Source organism: Ylistrum balloti, unplaced genomic scaffold (genome assembly GCF_031769215.1).
Source record: "Ylistrum balloti isolate Yb309-2 unplaced genomic scaffold, AGI_CSIRO_Ybal_v1 Utg370038, whole genome shotgun sequence".
Taxonomy (NCBI): domain Eukaryota; kingdom Metazoa; phylum Mollusca; class Bivalvia; order Pectinida; family Pectinidae; genus Ylistrum; species Ylistrum balloti.
Genome location: NW_026782097.1, coordinates 11,226 through 32,796, shown reverse-complemented (window position 1 = coordinate 32,796; position 21,571 = coordinate 11,226). Strand labels below are relative to the sequence as shown.

The following is a 21,571-nucleotide window of genomic DNA, read 5'->3' as shown; positions in this document are numbered from 1 at the left end:
AGCAATCCAGTTATGGAGCAGCTGACCTTATGTAATTTCTGAAAGCATTTGAGAACCATCTACCACAAGAACGAAACTGAGAGTCTGACATGCCTCTCTGTGACCAATATGATGCCGCCCCAATATGAAAACTGTGGCTTTTGTACACAGAACTGTCCAAGCCTGCGAATGCCAAACAGGACTTTAACATACGGTCAAAGTAAGCACGTGGCACAGGTTTCTGATTCAGTAGTAAAAAGACAGGACCCCCCCCCCCCTTGCCTCTATATGTGAGGTAAGTATTGAGTGCAGTTACCGCAGAGAAAACCACAGGGCCATGACTAAATGTAATAGCATGACGTTTCTTCTGTAGGTTATGTGTAAAATTATAAAAATCCACCTGAACAGTAGGTGGAGTCTGTAATCTTGAGAACGTGAGATGTTGAAACTGAACAAGATTAACAGTATTTTCTGTTGTTGCAATCTCACCAAATTGAGCAAATGTACTAAAAGCAAAAAGAAACATTGCTTGAAACAAAGCATTTTCAAATGCAATCTGAGCAACATGCTGTAGAGCCTTAAGTATCGTGTTCAACACTTCAACCGTAATTGGTAGTCTCATATCCACTGAAGAACTTAATCTATAACAACTTGCAACCAATTTCTTCACTAAGAAAGACTCTGTAGGGTCAAAATTGTGTAGAAGCTTATGTACATATGCTACTTCTGACAAATATGTTGAAATAATCTTAGGTGAACATTGTTTATGATGCAGATGTGCAACAAATAGAGCAATATGACAAGGAGAGACTCAAGCACTCCCTGATAAAAAAAATCCCTGTATTATAGCAACTGGTCAAAAAGGTTCCAAGCCCTAGTATAAATTGCTTTACTGGAAGGAGCTAGAGACGACGCTAAAAGTTCTTCAATGTGTTGGAAAAGGCCTATGGAAGGAACGCTTCTGGTACAAACACAGGTTCTCTCTGAGCAGATGGTGCAAGGACCCTGAAAGCTTCCATCTGCAAGCGAGAGAGAGAGTCAGCCTGAACATTTTTGACACCCGGAATATGCTTCGCTCGAAAGTTAATATCAAGGCGTATGAAATGCAAAACCAACCATCGCACCATATGCAATAATGTTGGATCCTTGCTGGTTTGCTTATTTATGACAGGCACCAGAGCCTCATTATCTGTAAAGAATAAGATACTGTGGTTTTTCCAAAGTGGACCCCAAACTTTCAAGGCTAGCAAATTGGGGAAAAATCCAAAATAGAAATGTGATATACTTTCCACTCAGCAGGAAAGGAACCAGTAAACCACTGCTCCTTAAAAATAGCACCATAACCTAGAGTACTAGCAGCATCTCTATGCAGCCGCAAAGTATCATTTGAGACAAATTGTTCCTGTATAAAAAAAAAATCATTAAAATGATATCAGCTTCATCGATTCATCTTTAAGGAACCGATGCCCTCCGGATTTTGTGTACAATGGCACAAAGCAGTACTGAGGCATTTGATGATTGGTTTACTGTTAACGTATTTATCTTCTTCGGACTTTAACTTTCGGCTATCACTGACAATACACCAGCGCCACCTATGTTCTAAAAATAGCCGGGTACGCTCCATCAGATGACCGATGGCCCTCTAATTCAAGGAACAGAACTCTTAGTTATTTTTAAAAATAAAATCAAGGGAAATAATTCCTATATCGATTGAACAAAAAAAATCGACAATAAAAGTATCTTGTATAGTGTTTCCGATACATAAATTAAGCTAATGCCTTAGTTGCCTTTTATGTAATAAAAAACAACAATGTCTATAATGGTGTCATCTTACGTAATTCATATTGAATGATCGATTCATAGATCGCTTGACAACTGTGTATACAATTCTTAAAGCAACCCTTTGGGCTGTATATTGATATGAATGTATATAATATCGTCAAATTGTATTTTTGTCTAAATATCGTGTCATGCTCGCTCACCATGTAAAAGGGACACAACTCGCTGATTCTTTGTCACATATTGTGTACAAATGTGTATATCTCATTGACTTCTCTATGGACGTCCCAGTATGAACAGCCATTACAGTTATCGTATTTCATTACAGTCTTCAGCATTTTATAGAAAACCTGGGGGGAAGGGAAATATATTAAAATGTATACAATTAGATTGCAGGTGGTAGACACTGCTAGCGGACTATTACTAATCTCCGAGGTTTCCGTGACCTACATGCCACGTTTTGAATTTATTCATTCAGATGGTGGCACGATTCAGAATATAAATATGTTTTTGTCGTTCTTATTATTTATCACACATATGAAATTTACGAAATTTATTTAATCATGACCACTATTTTCTTCTGTTGCCCCCTAGGTTTGAGATTTGAACCATTAGCATCACTTACAGGTACTAGAAGTACGAAACAGCTGTATGTTACAATTTTATTGTTTGTCTCTTCTGTGTCTTATTTAAATTACAACTTAAAGGTGTTATTCACTTGTGTGTCTTTTGGGTAATTCTCTAATAGTTTCCGGGGCTGTTTCAGGGAAATGTTTTTAGAAAATGGAAGCACGTGTCACGGAACAGAGAACACATAAACGCTGGATAGCAATGAACAAGAACAACAAAAAACGAATGACTGACAAAAGCAAGAAGTGTTCTAAAGGGAAAAAATCAAAATCCAAAGGCATGACATCGGTAACCAAGAACGGGTGGAATGGAACATAAACATTTTGAGGGGACACTTATTTAGTTTAATTGTCATAGTAGAGACACACACAAACATATGGCCATCCGATAATAGAAATAAAACCTTCATGGTGTACCATTAACCACGGTTACTTCAAGGCGCAGAAACGATAATCATATAGCTTGATAAACATTGGCCTGAACAAACTATTATACAATCGTATATCATATAACTGCATGTACAATGTACCTGTGTATGAAATAATTATCTGTCATACACACCTGAAGCAATCACATTAACACCGTTTTATAGTAGTATCACAATGGTGTGTATTGGCCCGTTATAACTTGTGTCTACCTTTAATTGTCCTTACCAACATTTAACGTACTTAGCGTGTCTACAGAACGTTACAGTCGCTATATTTCAAAATGAAGAATAATAAACAAAAACAAAACAAGAAGAAGCAACCAGATAAAAAAGAGGAAAAGAAAGAAAACGAACAGAAGGAGGAAGAGGAGGAGAAACCTAATGTCGTTACGTCTTTGATAAAGGAAGGCAGTTTAATCTTAGAACTGATAACTTTGCGAGACGATGGAACGCTCCATGCTGGAGATTTAGTCAAAGTTTCTGTAAAATTACAGCTAACCAAACCTTTATCAGTAAAAGGTAAGTGATTGTCACGTGTTCTGTAATGTAACAGCTCACCAAACCTTTATCAGTGTAAGGTAAGTAAGTGTCGTGTGTTCTGTAATATAATAGTTCACCAAACCTTTATCAGTATCAGGTAAGTGACTTTTAAGTGTTCTGTAAAGTTATAGCTCACTAAACCTTTATCGTTTCTTTCAGTCGCCTTCTAGGCTTTAGATTCGTGGCCTTAGCATTACTGAAGAATACGAAAAACAGCTCTTTAATGCAGTTTAATTTATTGTTTGGCTATGCTGTATCTAACTTGGCATCAAAACCTGTTGTTCATTCATCACTTTTAAAATCTCGACAAAAGAGTAAAAGGTGAGTAACTATAAAATTCAAGCTCATCAAACTTATATCAGTGAGAGATAAGTGACTGTCAAATGATTTGTTGTATAACAGCTCAACAAACTTATAGCTGTGAAGGTTTATGAAGGCATATAATTTTATAAATTACAGTTTGCGAAACCTGTAGCAGTGAATAATGGATGGTATTAAGCCTAATGGCTGAACACTTACTTATACATTCATATTTTCATTAACATGTACTTAATTATAAAGTTTCATAACTAGTTATATCAAAGGTGTTCCGAAACAAATGTTAGTAAAAACGCTATGCATCTGTAACATTTCAATAAAAATCAGTTCCGAATGCAAGGATGTAGCAAACTCTCGGCGTGACAGTCCAACAGGTCAGCCATTGTGTGATGGTAACTAGGATGTACAGGACAAACCGATCAAATGTTGGTGTGATAAATACATGTAGATATATATACCCCTTTAAGATAAAGCTACCTCTTTACTCCACAAGTGTTTGTTATTGATAAAATGATTATTATATCGTCACAAGAAGGAAATATTAACAGGACAATTGTGTTGTCACAATCAACGAGCCTTAGTATCTTCTTTCAAGGCATAATTCTTTAATTTGGCGGATTCAGTTCGATCAAAACGGTACTTTTTGTCGTCAGAAAATAAATCATATCAATTTTCATAATAAAATGTAAAATGTCAAAGAAAAAATAAAACAAAGCAGAGAAATTAAAAGAAAATTGATGGTTTTGCAGAATTCAAGATACATCTACGAGGGTATATAAAGACACGCTGGACGGATACTGTCGGGCCAAAGAAAAAATTAACATATGGAGTTCACAAAGACGTAGTGAAACTGGAGGAAGACATCAAAAGTTGTAAGAACAATATTCTTAAATCGTCTATTGTATGAAATGTCAATCAGTTTCGTGGTCAATGTGGTGTTTTCCGAAGGTTTCTTTGCATTAGTATAAATGATTAATTTCTGTACTTGACGTTGTTCAAAATTATCCAATTGGTGGAATTTACGAAATTCATTAAATCATGGGGCTAGTGCACCGATCTATCTAGTTAAAGACTTTTATTTCATTTATTTTGGATTTTCCCCTGTCGCCTCCTAAGTTTCAGATTTTAGGCCCTTAGCATCACTAACGAATCCTAGAATATGATGCATTTCAAATAATTGTTTAACGCTACTATATCTAACTCCCAGTTATAGCATAGTAGATGAAACAATATTGTTTACTCGTTCTGACGGAAGGATTTATTTAATTTCCGCTGTCTAAAAAAGTAATTGATATATAAATTGATATCAAGACAAAAAGAGACATATTTAAATCAATTAGAACTGGCCAGAATACGGAAAGACGTCATTCAATTAATTGTTTTCGTAGAGTTTTTGTTAAATAAAAAAACATAATATATAAAATATTACAATGTTTGACACACCTTATCTACAGGTGCAATGCTGAAACAAGAAGAATATCGATTGTTATAGATGAAAATTAATACTTATTAGTGGTAATTTTTATATTTCAGCGAATCTGAAACCTTCTCAAGACGGCTCGCTAACATTTGGTCAAGGGTTCTATTTCCTGCCTGTAAAATTCGATCTCCCTCCTGACGTTATGCCGTCGTTTGAGAGCAACAGAGGTTTCGTCCGTTATTACCTGTCTGTTAGAGGTATCGTGGAGGATAAACCTATACTATTTCACCTTCAGAAGATCAAAGTCATCGTTCCTTTAGATCTTAGCAAGGATCCGCTGAATATGGTAGGTAAACATACACATATATATAAGACCTTAAATGTGTTTTTATTTCATAAAATCTCAAACGAAATGAAATGCGATACAATTTATGGCAAATGTGGAGGTCAGATATTGTGTGCGCCATTTTTAATTCATGACGTCATATTTATTATTTGTGTTATGATTTCACGATCGATTTCATTGCTCCAAGGTATATGACGTTTGTGACCTATGAAATTTGCAAATGCACTAGGTAACTGGCGGATTATGTGTTACCACTGTATTTAGAAAGAACTGTCTCAATGAGATATAGAATGGAAGAACTTATAATATAAGTTTATACATACATTTGTTTTGGAAATTATTAATCTTCTCTCTGGCTCTATTGAAATTGCCAATTATTACTTTCCTTTCATCAGTAGTTGTTCTCGAGAGAAATCAACAAGTAGCCACCATCTTTGTGTATTGTTAAGGTATAGGAACATTAAGATCACTCACATTAAAAAGCTGACAATGGTAGATACGGAAATATGATCCACATATATCTCAAACCAACAACCAGGTAGAGCAGGAATTAGTGAACGGGGGAAAACTATCGGTTATAATGTCACGAACCCGCAATCAAGAAAAGGAGAAGAGACTTAAGGACACGGATGGTTCAAGTGTTGTGTTTTGACACAAATGAAGTGTAGTTACAAGTACACGTGCAAGTAATTGGGCCGATATGGAATGTAATTTGACATGGCCGTTATGTGTATTAAGTGATATGATTTGTAATTATGATAGAAAGCATGGTGTTAAACACGTGATCAATTTGGGAACACCCATCATTAGTGTTACATAAACGTGATGTAATTGCTCAAAAACGTGAGCTATTGTATAGGGCAGATGTGCGCCTTTTATTTCAGTATCTATTTGCTGTATCTACCTATTTTGGGGAGGGATTTTTTTAATTCATTATTTTGCTTTAATTCTAAATTTGCTTTTCACTAAACTTGGTCAGAATCTGAGACAGAAATGCATCTAAGAGACCAACCATCAACAGAAGATACGTATCAAAAATCTTTGTAAAGATTACTGGGACTTCTTTAACTTTTTGTTTATTTTGCAAGATCCCGTTACGGTTTATAGAGCATCAGGATGTAGTTGCATGTTGTTGTTCTGCCGGAAAGCTGAAAGGAAGATTTCAAGTGGACAGGAGGGCCTACATCCCTGGCGAGTTTATCACATTGACGGCTATGATCACAAATCACACCAAAAAACAGATGAAATACACGAAATGCTCACTGACTCTGGTAAGTACATAGACAAACACGACAATACTATAGCATATAGGTTTGTATTGATAAAATTCAACACATGACAAATATAGGAAATAACGACATATAGATGTAGTGGCACGTTCTCAAAAGAGAGAGAGATAAACAACTACGGAACCACCAGGTATACTGACGAGTATCAAACACGTCCAACTTCATACCACACTACAGAACCACCAGGTATACTGACGAGTATCAAACACGTCCAACTTCATACCACACTACAGAACCACCAGGTATACTGACGAGTATCAAACACATAACTTCATACCACACTACGGAACCACCAGGTATACTGACGAGTATCAAACACGTCCAACTTTATACCACACTAAAGAACCACCAGGTATACTGACGAGTATCAAACACGTCCAACTTTATACCACACTAAAGAACCACCAGGTATACTGACGAGTATCAAACACATAACTTCATACCACACTACGGAACCACCAGGTATACTGACGAGTATCAAACACATCTAACTTCACACCACACTACAGAACCACCAGGTATACAGAAGTATCGAACATATTTAGTTATTACCGTATCAATACAATAATATACATGTATTGATGATAATAAACTACAGTCGCCATTAATTTAGATAAGATAATTGCCCAGATATAAAATGGAGATAAATCACTTTCCATACAACCGCTATTTAAAAAGGTGAAATTTCAAATCTTTGACAGAAAATGACTTACATAAAAGACAATTGGACGCAGAAGTGTAAAAAGACAGTTTTGGCATTCCAAAAGCATGGTCCCACAAAAGCAGGCGAGATCGATTACTGGGAGGACGTCCAGCTGAAAATACCAAGTCACATGCCACCAGCCCTGCTCAACTGTAAATATATACAGGTCAGGTACATACTGAAGGTAAGCTGTATATGTAGCATATATATTCCAATACTAACATATGGCAGTCAAAGATATTGTCGTTAAAGTAATAATGCGATTGCCTGTCCTTGCTTTTACAGATTGCATTTAAACAACGCTGTTATTTCCATTTTTAAATTCAGATTGAAACAGAAATGGCGTGGTCATTCCCATCAAAACATACCCTGTTCAACATTGTCTTACCAGTGGGACATATATCTGCTAAACCGCCTGAGGAAAACGAGGAGAATGAAGGAGAGGGTGACGGAGACAACAGTAAAGGAAAAGTAGACGAACTGATTGAACTTGAGGTTTAGTGGGATTCGTTTAAAATTCGATGTAGAAAGTATCGTCACGTGGTCATTGCGTGCCTTTAGTACAAATCAGTGGTACAGCTGGCCACAACAATGAAATCGAACATATCTGGTATACACCAACAGAAAAAGACTGCCAAAAGTCAAGAACAGTATTCTTACAGCAGATGCCAGCATTCAGATTGGCACGCATAACCTCAGTTGGTCTACAGCCCCCGGGCACCTTGCTAGGCTAGGATTATCGTATACCTCGGGAACTGATAATTTCCATTCCATAATTGTAGAGTAACAGTCAATCACAGGAACTGATTACAACACAACCAAAAAGTTGCGGTCGACCTCAAGGACTGACGTTCCTCCCGTTACAATACAAGGTTTTGGTCACACTCACCTACCGATGATCCTCCGGTCACCAGAGTTCACCAGTCACCTTGGGTTATGATCATTCTCAGCATTGTAGATCTGTAATGCTTTATATAATGCTCAGAGAGTATGCCTTTAAGTGATTTATTTTTTCATATGTAACAACAAGGTCAACGTAGTTAACGGATGTACTGTTTGAGGTAAATCAACCTATATGAAATGATCATTAAAGTTAATGCTGATATATACTTATTTATAACTATTGAAGTTGTTTATATCAAGTATGGATGTAACTATCAGAATTTCATATATCGTGATCAAGAAGACACACGGGGACCAATACTTAATTCATCTTCCGATCGAACCGTACTTTACGCCAGATTGGGCGTTGTACGAACCTCACTCAAAAGATGTGAAACGATTGTCACAGAAGAACATGACTAGAAGCAAGAGCAAAGTTACATCCATATTGCCATGAAAACATGTGGATATCCTGATTGGGAAATCCAAAAAGTTAACAACGATGTTAATAAATGCAAAAGACAAAGAGACGAAGCATCAAGGAAAAGAACAAAACTAAAGAACAGGTAGTCATCCTTTATATCAAAGGCCTGTCAGAGACAATTCAGAGGATTAGTCGTGGTCATGGTCTTGCAACGGCCATGAAAACTAACAAGACTCTCCGAAAAAGTCTCAAAGTCCAACTCCTGTTGTCAGTACAGTGTTATATTCCGTACTGTTGTCAGTACGGTGTTGTATCCCGAACTGTTGTCAGTACAGTGTTGTGTCCCGTACTGTTGTCAGTACAGTGTTGTATCCCGTACTGTTGTCAGTACAGTGTTGTGTCCCGTACTGTCGTCAGTACAGTGGTGTATCCCGTACTATCGTCAGTACAGTGTTGTATCCCGTACTGTTGTCAGTACAGTGTTGTATCCCGTACTGTTGTCAGTGTTGTATCCCGTGCTGTTGTCAGTACAGTGTTGTATCCCGTACTGTTGTCGGTACAGTGTTGTATCCCGTACTGTTATCAGTGTTGTATCCCGTGCTGTTGTCAGTACAGTGTTGTATCCCGTACGGTGTTGTTTTCCGTACTGTTGTCAGTACGGTGTTGTATCCCGTACTGTTGTCAGTGTTGTATCCCGTACTGTTGTCAGTACAGTGTTGTATCCCGTACTGTTGTCAGCACAGTGTTGTATCCCGTACTGTTGTCAGTGTTGTACGGTGTTGTTTTCCGTACTGTTGTCAGTACAGTGTTGTATCCCGTACTGTTGTCAGTGTTGTATCCCGTACTACAGTTGTATCCCGTACTGTTGACAGTACAGTGTTGTATCCCGTACTGTTGTCAGTGTTGTATCCCGTACTGTTGTCAGTACAGTGTTGTATACCGTACTGTTGTCAGTACAGTGTTGTATCCCGTACCGTTACTATGATATTAATTCTGTTGTCAGAAAGCTGTGAATTGTTGAATTCTACATTGTCACTTACTGTAGACATTTGATTTGTCATTAAATTGTGATTTCCAGGATTGTTATGATGGTAAATCTTCAGTAGTCGTCATGTTTTATGTTTGTGTAATGTTTATTTGGTAACTCTACCATGTACCTGACACGTGATATGCAAATAAAATCTTCCGAACAAATGTTCTTACAGCTTTGTACCTTAGATATCCATGTGTAACGTAGTGTTATCTGACTTATTTTATATATCATTATGTTAGTGTAGAAATCATTTCATTTAAATTAATGGTTATTAATAGTGTTTCCAGTGATGAAAGATACGATAAAATGGCTTTGATACTTTGGTGCTGAGTGGGCGACACGAATGAAGATACCAAATTAAAACCAATTCACGTGAAATACGTTATTTGTTTTATGTTTATCACATTTTTATCACAAAATATTTCGATGATTAGATAAAGAATGAAACCAAGGAAACCTTGTTATTTGACACACTGTAGACCTTGTGTATGTCTAAACATACGGTTTACTGATGTTACAATGCTAGGCAAATATTTATAGTTTCAGTCTATGATATAATTGTGAGCATGTCAAATATGTTGTATTATCATAGATATGGTTGGATTTTAAAAAGAAACACTTGTGATGTTTGTATGTTGCATACACACATTAATTCAAAGTAACGTTTTCCTTTTAAACAATTGATGTTGTTATTATATTACAGCGTTTCTGGTCTCCTTAAGATTTTGATAAAGAACAATCTGTTTTCTTTGGGTTTTTTTTTTTATTAAATAATGATGGGAAATACCGATAAATTTTTAAACAGGTGAACAAGTCTTCAGTATTCACCCTGGTAAACACGTCCTTAGTATTCACCCTCGTGAACAAGTACTTAGTATTCACCCTGGAGAACAAGTACTTAGTATTCACCCTGATGAACAAGTCCTTTGTATTCACCCTGGTGAACAAGTCCTTAGTATTCACCGTGGTGAACAAGTACTTAGTATTCACCCTGGAGAACAAGTCCTTGTATTCACTCTGAGGAACAAGTCCTTGTATTCACCCTGGTGAACAAGTTCTTAGTATTCACCCTGATGAACAAGTCCTTTGTATTCAAGTCCTGATTTTTCACACTGGTGAAATAGTCCTGATTGATATTCATCCAAACTTACAGCTGACGGACACAGGGTTTTAAAAGACGCAGGTTGATGAAAATTATGGGGTTAGTTTTAAGGGTCGTCATAGCTAATATTCTGTTTGTGCGATATGAAGCTGCGTGTGTTGAAACACAACTTCCATGAAACTTTTGCAAAATACGAAAAAAAAATACAAACTTGTTAGCGTCTCCTGCTTCGTCTACGACACCCGCCATGTAAACCTAGGTCAACCCAAGTAAGTAATGTCACGTTCCCAAAATGAGAACAAGGTATACAACAACGGAACCAACAGACAAACTTACGATCATCAAAAATGTACACCTTCATATCGCATAAGTATTAAACTAGATTCAGTAAGACTACGCGAGAACTGCGGAAGCAAACCATCCATACTTGTTATGCTTCGATGACAACATGTAACAAGCGTGGTACTTCTTTGGCTACCGTGACTGACTAATGTGGTACATTATGTTACCGTGACTACAGAGTGTGGTACGTTTGTTACCGTGATTAAAAAGTGTGGTACATTATGATGTCGTGATTAAAAAGTGTGGTACATTATGTTGCCATGACTACCTGGTGTGGTACATTATGTTGCCATGACTACTTGGTGTGGTACATTATGTTGCCATGACTACTTGGTGTGGTACGTTTGTTACCGTGATTAAAAAGTGTGGTACATTACGTTGCCGTGACTACCTAGTGTGGTAAGTTTTGTTACCGTGACTACAGAGTGTGGTACATAATGTTGCCGTGACTACCTAGTGTGGTAAGTTTTGTTACCGTGACTACAGAGTGTGGTACATTATGTTGCCGTGACTACCAAGTGTGGTACATTATGTTACCGTGACTACCTGGTGTGGTACATTATGTTGCCGTGACTACCTGGTGTGGTAAGTTTTGTTACCGTGACTACCTGGTGTGGTAAGTTTTGTTACCATGACTAGCTAGTGTGGTACATTGTGTTGCCGTGACTACCTAGTGTGGTACATTATGTTGCCGTGACTACCTAGTGTGGTAAGTTTTGTTACCGTGACTACAGAGTGTGGTACGTTTTTCACCATGACTACAGAGTATGGTACGTTTTGTTACCGTGACTACAGAGTATGGTACGTTTTGTTACCGTGACTACCTGGTGTGGTACGTTTTGTTACCGTGACTACAGAGTCTGGTACGGTTTGTTACCGTGACTACTGAGTATGTTACGTTTTGTTACCATGACTACAGAGTATGGTACGTTTTGTTACCATGACTACACAGTGTGGTACGTTTTGTTACCATGACTACAGAGTATGGTACATTTTGTTACCATGACTACAGAGTATGGTACATTTTGTTACCATGACTACAGGGTATGGTACGTTTTGTTACCATGACTACAGAGTGTGTTACGTTTGTTACCATGACTATGTACTGTATCTTTTTTTGTGTCTAAGAATGACTATAGTGGTGTCTTTATTACCGTGGATATCTTGTGTTTTACCAATGAGGTGAAATTTTATAACCTTGACTACGCAGTATGGTATATTTTTTTTTATTGTACTTTGTTGCTGTCCAAACTACTTTACCAACCGTGGTACCCTTACGTTGTTATGGCAAAACAGTGAAATTTGATAATGTGATAAAAGAAAGGACAAGATTACGAACATTAAAATGTCTTGAAATAACCAATAAATGAAAAAGTATGGCATTCTCCAAATTTAATATCCCAAAATCAGCGGCAATCTCCAGTTTCATGTATTTGTTAAACAATAATATACAGATAAAACACAAAAGGAAGTGATATGTAGCTTCAGAGAGGCACGTTTAAAAGGCTGTCAATCGTGTCTAAGCTGATATAGAAACCATTGTAATTAAATAGCAGCCTATACATAGTATAAAATAGTAACGATAACAAATTTAAGGTTTTAGCGTAGTCCTGTTATATGTCGAAAAACCGAATGTCAATTCAAATAATTTCCTCTAAACAGAAAAACAGTTTATTTTATTTATTTATTTATTTATCTATCTATTTTATGTATTTATTTACTTTTTATCTATTTCTGGTACATATTCCGACCTGATCAGTTGGTAGTAAATTTACAGGTCTCAAAACTGACCGATTCAATGTATATTCCTACTTATGTTGGTCTCAGTGCACTTATTACGACCTACATTCAGACAGACATACAATCGGCCAATTTTGTTTTGGCTAAGGTTAATCACCGAATCGAGGCAGTGAACCACTGACCTATAAGGGGCTTTAAAGTTTAATCAAAGCGATTCAGATGTTAGATAACCATGCGTTCTAAAGCAAACCATTATCCATGTGGCTGATTTATTTGTTATGTTCATGCAAGACAAGTTTTAAATAAAATCAGAAAGATTGACTCTTTGCTATCTATAAATCCTATCTACATAACGTGTTTCACAGTATATAAATATATATATACATAATACTAATTAAGACACGAGACCCATGGGTATAACTTTTGACGTCAGTATCATAACAATATCAAGTTTGCTGGCCAAGATCAGAGACACATTACAAAATGGCGAGTTATTCCCCCGGCTGAGGCTTCAATGTTTTTCTCGAGACATATTCACGATGAAAAAGGCTGAACCCGTTCAGTCCATTTTAAAAAATGGTGAATGTAAGATACAGCTTTTAAGCAAGCGTGAAGATGGCTGCTTTAATGCTGGGGGGAAAGTTGAAGCAATTGTGAGATTACAACTAGAAGAGCCGCTGGAAGTAAGAGGTAGGTGTTAGAAATATTCCTCTGTAAAAATTCCACGTACGAAAAAAGTTATATTAATATATAATGGAATGCATATAGCTTGTGTAGAAAACATCAGCATTATAATGTAGTATAATGATATTCCGGCCTCCTTGATCGCTTAATAATCCACCGGAGCCGTAGTGTTGAAATTCAAAACGTTGAAATCTAATGAAGCATTCAAAATATTGACTTTATATATAAAAATGGGTTTCGAGGGATATTTTATTTTTCATCTGCTAACATGACATACCTGATTGTTGTGAAAACTTCATGGATAGGTTAACCATCAACATAGTTTAAAACTTAATAATTGTCAAATATTAAAGCAAAGCAAACATCTCTCATACTAAAATGGTGAAAATATAGTAAAACCCCTAGAAGTAAGACACAGTAACACAGGAACCAAACTTAAGAACTGAAAAACTAGATAATGCAAGACTTTTTATAGTGTTGTATAATAAACGATCGAACCCATTAAATAGAAAATTAAGGTTCAGATATGTAAACTAGTGTTGTATAAAACGTAACGTGTTTTAATATTATACGTAATATGAATTATATGCAGACAATTTACATTTCTTGTTAATTAAATTCCTTTGGGTAGCGTTTTTCATTGATCACGACCGATCGTTCAATATCTGATAAAAGAAATACAAATATCTCACAAATAGTAATCTCCCAAATCATATACAGAGAGTGTAACTGACAGTTTTCGTTCAACCGTAAAAACTCAAAACTACATATTATGAAAAAAATAATAAATTGAAAACCAACTCATGATGGAGAAACAAAACAAAGTTTTATTTTCTAAAATATTTATCGTTTTTTGAACCATTGAAGATATCTGGTAAGTAACTCTTATTAAAATCCTTGTCATGTCACGTCCTCAATTAGGGAAATGAGATAGTGACAACGGATCGACAGTCATATGCACGTAATCTCAAACGTTGAGCTGGCTATGGCACATGGAAGATCCTGAAAAGAAAAAGATGTTAGGCTATATCATCCTTCCTAGAGGCTGTCTTGAAGACTTTTAAGCTTTATGGAGAATCAGATTATGTCAACAATACATTAAATTCACCTCTGAAACTTAAACACTAGTCAATGTTCGAAAAGTTCTTTGATCAGCTAAGTTAGCATCGGCCTAAATCGACTAAGATATAATTTGTTTTAAAAATGGATGAACTGAATTGTTGAAATTTTGGTTTTCATACCAGGTTTGGTAGCCAAACTTCATGGTTATGCTAAGACTGACTGGAGAGAGTCTGTGGGTCCTAATAGTTTCAAACGAGGCGGGAGACAGGAAATAGTCAACTTAGAAAACAAACTGTTTATGGGTAAGTCAGCATACTTTGTATTCTTTTACACGCTTCAAATGTTATCCTGATAACATGTTAGTCGCAATGTACCACTCGGATAGAGAGAGGCCTGCTCTTTAGCGTCATACTAGTAAGCCATGGATTGCGGATTCGAAACCTAGCAGGACACTGGCAGAAATAATTACTTCTGTTACATTGGCGCCTATGCAGGGACCCGGGAATGTTGCGGTTTGCGCTACTTTCACAAACACCACTGTCACTCCTGGAATCTCGAAGACGAGTTATACCATAATATATTGCTAGTTGTAATATACCGCTCGGTTGGAGAAAACATCTCTTTATCTCGATCAGTTGAACGTCAGACTAGTAAACCAGGGGTCCTGGCTTCATTTAATACAGTGTTGTATTGATGTGTACCGTTTCGTTGTTTTCCTTTGACTATCAAGTCTAAGGGAGATAACCAGTACTGTCTAGTAGTTCTTGTCTTTATGTGAGATTCATAGCAGTAATATACCTTCTCTTTTATAATTGAATATGTTTATTTGGTCCCCTAAAATATCCGTAGAGACCAGAATTAACAAGATATTTCGCAAAGTAATATGATGTTTACCCAGCCATGAAACAAATCATTCAATGCAAAACGATATGAACGGAGTTTCTTATAAAATCCTTTACAAAATTTGGCCTTTGATCAAATCATTATAATCTCGTGATTTAGAGAACACTATCAGTGTGATTTGGTGACTAGGATAACCAAGATCTTAGGATAAATCAGACAGACGGACAGTTATGTAAACGTCAGACTGTGAAATGTTTTAGATTTTCACAAGGACAAAAAATGTATCATATGAAGTTTGACGGTCAAATATCATTTGAGAATATTCACAAGTCGTCAGAAAGCACGTGTACATCGTCTGACACAATAATAATGTGTAACCAACGCTTAAGGAACTCATGAATTAAGTCTTGCAGAGTAATCAATACTCTTGCCGTGTTTTTGCAATGACATGTTTCTTAAGGAGGGTGGGAAAGAGGTGTAACATACTGTTTGTTTATATATTCACAGCGATGTCCTCGGGTGTTAAGACCTACGGCATTGGTCCCCACGAGTTTCGTGTCAAGTTTGACCTCCCAAGAGATATCCCATCATCCTTCGAAGGGACAAATGGGTTCATTAGGTACATACTGTATGTTCTGGCAAGGACGGACGCAAAGACAGAAATGTTGGATCCGAAGAACGTCCATGTTATCTGTCCTTTAGATCTCAATATGGATCCTATCAACGGGGTAGGTAAACAAAAATCAATCAATTAATTTAATGAATAAATACATTTTAAAAAGGATAAAAAAATAATATCCCTAATAAGACCATTTTTGAGTTATCCCAATATGGTTATATAAAAAACTACAGGTTTTTGAGAGACTAATGAGAGTTGGCAGGTTCGAAATATCGAAAAATTATTCTGATTTCTTTCTAGTCCGCTGAATATTCATGTATTCAGGATAATAAATACATATAAAAGTAAATGCAACTGGTCAATGTATTGACAGATGCCTTGGAGCCGATCGGAGAGTAAAGATGTTGGATTATTCCCATGTATAGCGGGCAAAGTCAGCATGTCATTCCAGGTAGACAAGAGAGGGTACTGTCCAGGGGAGACAATCATGTTGTTTGGACAAATTCACAACAATTCAAAGATGATTATAACCGCAAGCAAGTGTTCGATTGTACAGGTTAGTCGTTGAAATAGTGTTTGTTTCCTTCAGTAAGAGGGTGTCTGTTGGCAAAAAGTAGATTAGTTGTACAAACATGAAGGTCCATCATACTTATTCAATCAAGCGTTTCTTCTGGTGAAATAATGAAAAATATCACTTTTATACATCGGAACAAGGAAGTAATATATCCATACATATCGGAATAATGTCTTAAATTGTAGTATGCCTTTAAGAGTGAATATGAAATTGTAACACCATCTATGTACCATTGATACCAACACAAAATATTTCACAATATCACATGACACTGTGTGTTGGCTTTTTATCAATAATAACTCAAAATTCTTCGATGTTAATAAGAAATCGACTCAAAATCGAGGAAACGACGGCAAAATTCAGAAAATAAAACAAATAAACGGAGACTAATAAAAACACAAAGGGATATACATGAGAACCATGTGTTTCTAGAGGTTAAGGGTTTAAGCTTCATCGACAAAACTAGCAACTGTTTGCATGTAAGTCTATCTCCTAAAACCTGGTTATATCACCTTCTTAAGCAAGAATCATGTTTATAAAAACAAAACAGTTATGGCGATGGTATCGACAAAGTTTGAATCCAAGTCTCACGGGTTTCCGTAATATATTTCTTAAATACATGAAATAATTACAAGGACATTTCATCTCATTTTTAGAGGTGTAATGTGACATCAAATGAAGAAATGAAATACTTCCAGACCGTGTTTCTCCACGTGTTTACTTAATATGTACTTGTGCATTGTAAAAGAGAGGCACGCCTCTCATGACCTGGTAGGTTCGCTAACAAGCTTTATAATGGACACTGACGTGGATGTGAATTACTGTCATCAGTAGTGATGTTTCATTTCTAACCGCCATCATGTCGCTGTACCGTATTTCAAGAACAGAAGTACGCATTTGAAATTTTGATAGTACAATTTACTTTGATTTTTAGAACTTGTTGAACCTCAAAGTGAGGTAAGCAAATAGGAAATCAGTGTAGATATTGTACAAATATTTTGAAATAGGTTATCTATGTGAAGTGGGAAATGTACCTGAATGCACAACTGTTCATTCTCCTATCTAGATAATATATGTGATGAATATTTCCCCAGCTATAAACAAAGGTCATATGTATCATGACTGACATAAAGATTTTACTGGATTTATCAAACAAAAAGCTCACGATGATAACTTTTTTACTCACAGAGGATTCGATACATGCAAGATAAATGGCATGACTATGTAGAAAAGAAGATCGTTGTGAGTGTCAAACACGACCCTACCCTACCAGGTTGTACTGACTCCTGGAACGGCGAGGAGCTGAAGATACCTCCTGACATCACCACCAATCTTGATAACTGCAAGCTTATACAAGTCAAGTACATTCTGAAGGTAAGTCAAGTACACTCTGAAGGTAAGTCAAGTACACTCTGAAGGTAAGTCAAGTACATTCTGAAGGTAAGTCAAGTACAATCGGAAGTAAGTCAGGTACACTCGGAAGTAAGGCAGGTACACTCGGAAGGTAAATCAAGTATACTCTGAAGGTAAGTTAGGTACACTCGGAAGTAAGTCAAGTACACTTTGAAGGTAAGTCAAGTACATTCTGAAGTTAGTCAGGTACAGTCGGAAGTAAGTCAGGTACACTCTGAAGTTAGTCAGGTACACTTTGAAGTAAGTAAAGTATACTCGGAAGTAAGGCAGGTACACTCGGAAGGCAGGTACACTCGGAAGTAAGGCAGGTACACTCGGAAGTTAGTCAGGTACACTCGGAAGTAAGTCAGGTACACTCTGAAGTAAGTCAGGTACACTCGGAAGTAAGTCAGGTACTAAATCAGGTACACTCTGAAGTAAGTACACTTGGAAGTACACTCTGAAGGTCAAGTACACTCTGAAGGTACACACTCTGAAGGTAAGTCAAGTACACTCTGAAAGTAAGTCAAGTACACTCGGAAGTAAGGCAGGTACACTCGGAAGTAAGTCAGGTACACTCTGAAGTAAGTCAAGTACACTCTGAAGGTAAGTCAAGTACACTCTGAAGGTAAGTCAAGTACACTCTGAAAGTAAGTCAAGTACACTCGGAAGTAAGTCAGGTACACTCTGAGGTTAGTCAGGTGCACTCGGAAGTAAGTAAGGTACACTCGGAAGTAAGTAAAGTATACTCTGAAGTAAGTCAGGTACACTCTGAAGTTAGTCAGGTACACTCGGAAGTAAGTCAGGTACACTCTGAAGTAAGTCAGGTACAATCGGAAGTAAGTCAGGTACACTCTGAAGTAAGTCAGGTACACTCGGAAGTAAGGCAGGTACACTCGGAAGTAAGTCAGGTACACTCTGAAGGTACACTCTGAAGGTAAGTCAAGTACACTCTGAAAGTAAGTCAAGTACACTCGGAAGTAAGTCAGGTACACTCTGAAGCTAGTCAGGTACACTCGGAAGTAAGTCAGGTACACTCGGAAGTAAGTAAAGTATACTCTGAAGGAAGTCAGGTACACTCTGAAGTTAGTCAGGTACACTCGGAAGTAAGGCAGGTACACTCGGAAGTAAGGCAGGTACACTCGGAAGTAAGTAAAGTATACTCGGAAGTAAGGCAGGTACACTCGGAAGTAAGGCAGGTACACTCGGAAGTAAGTCAGGTACACTCTGAAGTAAGTCAGGTACACTCTGAAGTAAGTCAGGTACACTCGGAAGTAAGTCAGGTACACTCTGAAGTAAGTCAGGTATACTCTAAAGGTAAGTCAGGTACACTCGGATGGTAAGTCATGTACACTCTGATAGTAACCCAGGTACGCTCTAAGCTAAGTCAAGTGAACTCTGAAGCTAAGTCAGGTAGACTCCGAAGATGAGGAATATACTCTGCTAATGAACTTCCTCGATGTCTACCATAACCCTGCTTATCCTGTTTCAATTCGTAAGAGCTGTGGCATCGTTGACCATTCTTTTGAAATAATCTTATATTGAAATTACTAAATATTTGAGGCATTGCACATCCTCTAATAATGCTAATAATCCCCCAATGCTGACTTCCCCAAATCCCCTAATACCAACACTTTAAATTCGTAGTATCAATTACAGGCAATAAAATAACAATAAAAATGGCTTGTTGTAGCTGAATTCAGTATTTGGCATTGGTGTGTCAAAAATTTTACAAAATTTGTATTTAAGGTGCGAGTAACTTACGCGTTATCATTAATTGTATCGTGGTTATAGTGTATCGACTAGTGTGAATTATAAACATATTCTCATTTACAGGTTGAGGTGAAATTGAGGTTTGCTAAAACCTATGAGCTACTAAATGTTATTTTAAGGATGGGGAACATTCCAGCAACAAAAGCGTCCAGAAGTGAGTATTAAGGTGGAGTTATTGTTTACATCATCTTCATGAACATATTCTGTTTCAATATGTCAGACAGGCGCAGTTGAGATCACAACTACTAATTCAATAGAATTAGCACTGTCCACTATTACCGCTAATATAATGATTATCATGATCTTCTTCATCATTGTTATCTGACTCAATGCCTTGGGACATTCGTGTGAAATCAAATTTCATTATAAATAAGCAAAGGTGAAATAGGTTGGTAGCGTCACTTGCAAAAGGTAAAATAAAAAAGGATGCGGTATGCTTTATAATGAATAATTGTGAAATTTGCATTGGAAATTAATCAAGTTAGTTACTTACGGTTCTTTTATTCATATTTTTCCTGGTTTTATTGAATCTGAGATCAATATTCTGTTAATATGTCGGTATTTTCTTTGATGTATACGAATCGAAGATTTTGTCGACTTAACGTTAAATCATCAGTTCATATGTTCCTATATGTTTCACATTAAATATCTTTGTCCATGGTAACTGTAAGAAAATTGTTTTTGTTCGTGCAGCACCGTTCAAATTTCCCTGATTGGATGCTGTCAACATGATGACGTCACCGTTCCAGTGCTGAGTGGGATGTCCCGTCAAAGGATTGATCTTTTCAATCCAACATTTTGAGGTTCTCATTGTCATAAAGTGAAAGTATTGAAACGGTTTCATAGTGTGTTCAGTGAAACACCTCTCGACATTGTTAGAAAATTCCTCACAGGACTTAACCGTGCAATTTACCATTGTTACATCGTTAATTATAGCGCCAATGCTTTATTTTATATATTTTGTTTATTGTTTGTAATTATCAAATTCACAGTCTTTTTTTCTTTTATTAGCATTTGCCAATTTTGTTCGGATATGCTTGGTCGCGTAGACATGCTTACTTTTACAGAAAGTAAGCGCCCATATAGCGATATAATTGTAAAAAAAAGAAGATATTTCCTCAAAACTGTCATTGTGAATGCTTCGTTGTGTATTTATGTATGTATGTATGTATGTATGTATGTATGTATGTATGTATGTATGTATGTATGTATGTATGTATGTATGTATGTATGTATGTATGTATGTATGTATGTATGTATGTATCTATACAGTTTGATCACTTACAGACTCGGCATTGATATACATATTCTAGGTGGTATGTATGTATGTATGTATGTATACAGTTTAATTACTTACAGACTCGGCATTGATATATTTATTCTGGGTGTTATCATCTCATTAAAAAGCTATATAGACAATCGAAACATTTTCTCTTTTCAGATTTTTTTTTTTTTCTGTTTGTTTTGTTTGTGCTTTTTCTTGTCTTGAAAATTCTGTTCTGAAGGTAACACCATTGTTCTGTGTACTTATTGAACCTGTAGAAGTAGATCATCTTCCAGAACGCTTTCTTGAAATGCTGTTGGACAGGTGTGTCTTTGGTGTTATCTATGTAATATCGTATTTTATTTTTCAGTTTGTGTCTTGACATATTTCATTTTGACGTAAATGT

The 21,571-nt window shown here is 36.6% G+C and overlaps 2 protein-coding genes across 2 annotated transcripts; both read left to right on the top strand.

Moving 5' to 3' along the window:
- Positions 1 to 3,096: 3,096 nt before the first annotated feature.
- LOC132548940 (arrestin domain-containing protein 17-like) lies at positions 3,097 to 7,932 on the top strand. Its single transcript, XM_060212844.1, has 6 exons — positions 3,097 to 3,334; positions 4,423 to 4,545; positions 5,207 to 5,439; positions 6,528 to 6,710; positions 7,430 to 7,615; positions 7,759 to 7,932. Exons 1-6 carry the CDS (start codon positions 3,097 to 3,099, stop codon positions 7,930 to 7,932), a joined length of 1,137 nt encoding a protein of 378 aa, XP_060068827.1.
- A 5,561-nt stretch (positions 7,933 to 13,493) lies between these two features.
- On the top strand, positions 13,494 to 20,055 carry LOC132548939 (arrestin domain-containing protein 4-like; the record flags this gene model as incomplete). The annotated part of the gene is made up of 6 exons (XM_060212843.1): positions 13,494 to 13,644; positions 14,883 to 15,002; positions 16,051 to 16,271; positions 16,536 to 16,718; positions 17,925 to 18,110; positions 19,965 to 20,055. Coding segments are annotated over exons 1-6 (952 nt in total), but the record flags the coding sequence as incomplete, so codon positions are not given.
- Positions 20,056 to 21,571: the final 1,516 nt, after the last annotated feature.

Coding starts and splice junctions, on each gene's coding strand:
- LOC132548940 (XM_060212844.1), top strand. CDS start 3,097: ATGAAGAATAATAAACAAAAACAAAACAAGAAGAAGCAACCAGATAAA. Junction 4,546..5,206: donor GGAGGAAGACATCAAAAGTT/GTAAGAACAATA, acceptor TTTATATTTCAG/CGAATCTGAAACCTTCTCAA. Junction 6,711..7,429: donor CGAAATGCTCACTGACTCTG/GTAAGTACATAG, acceptor AATCTTTGACAG/AAAATGACTTACATAAAAGA.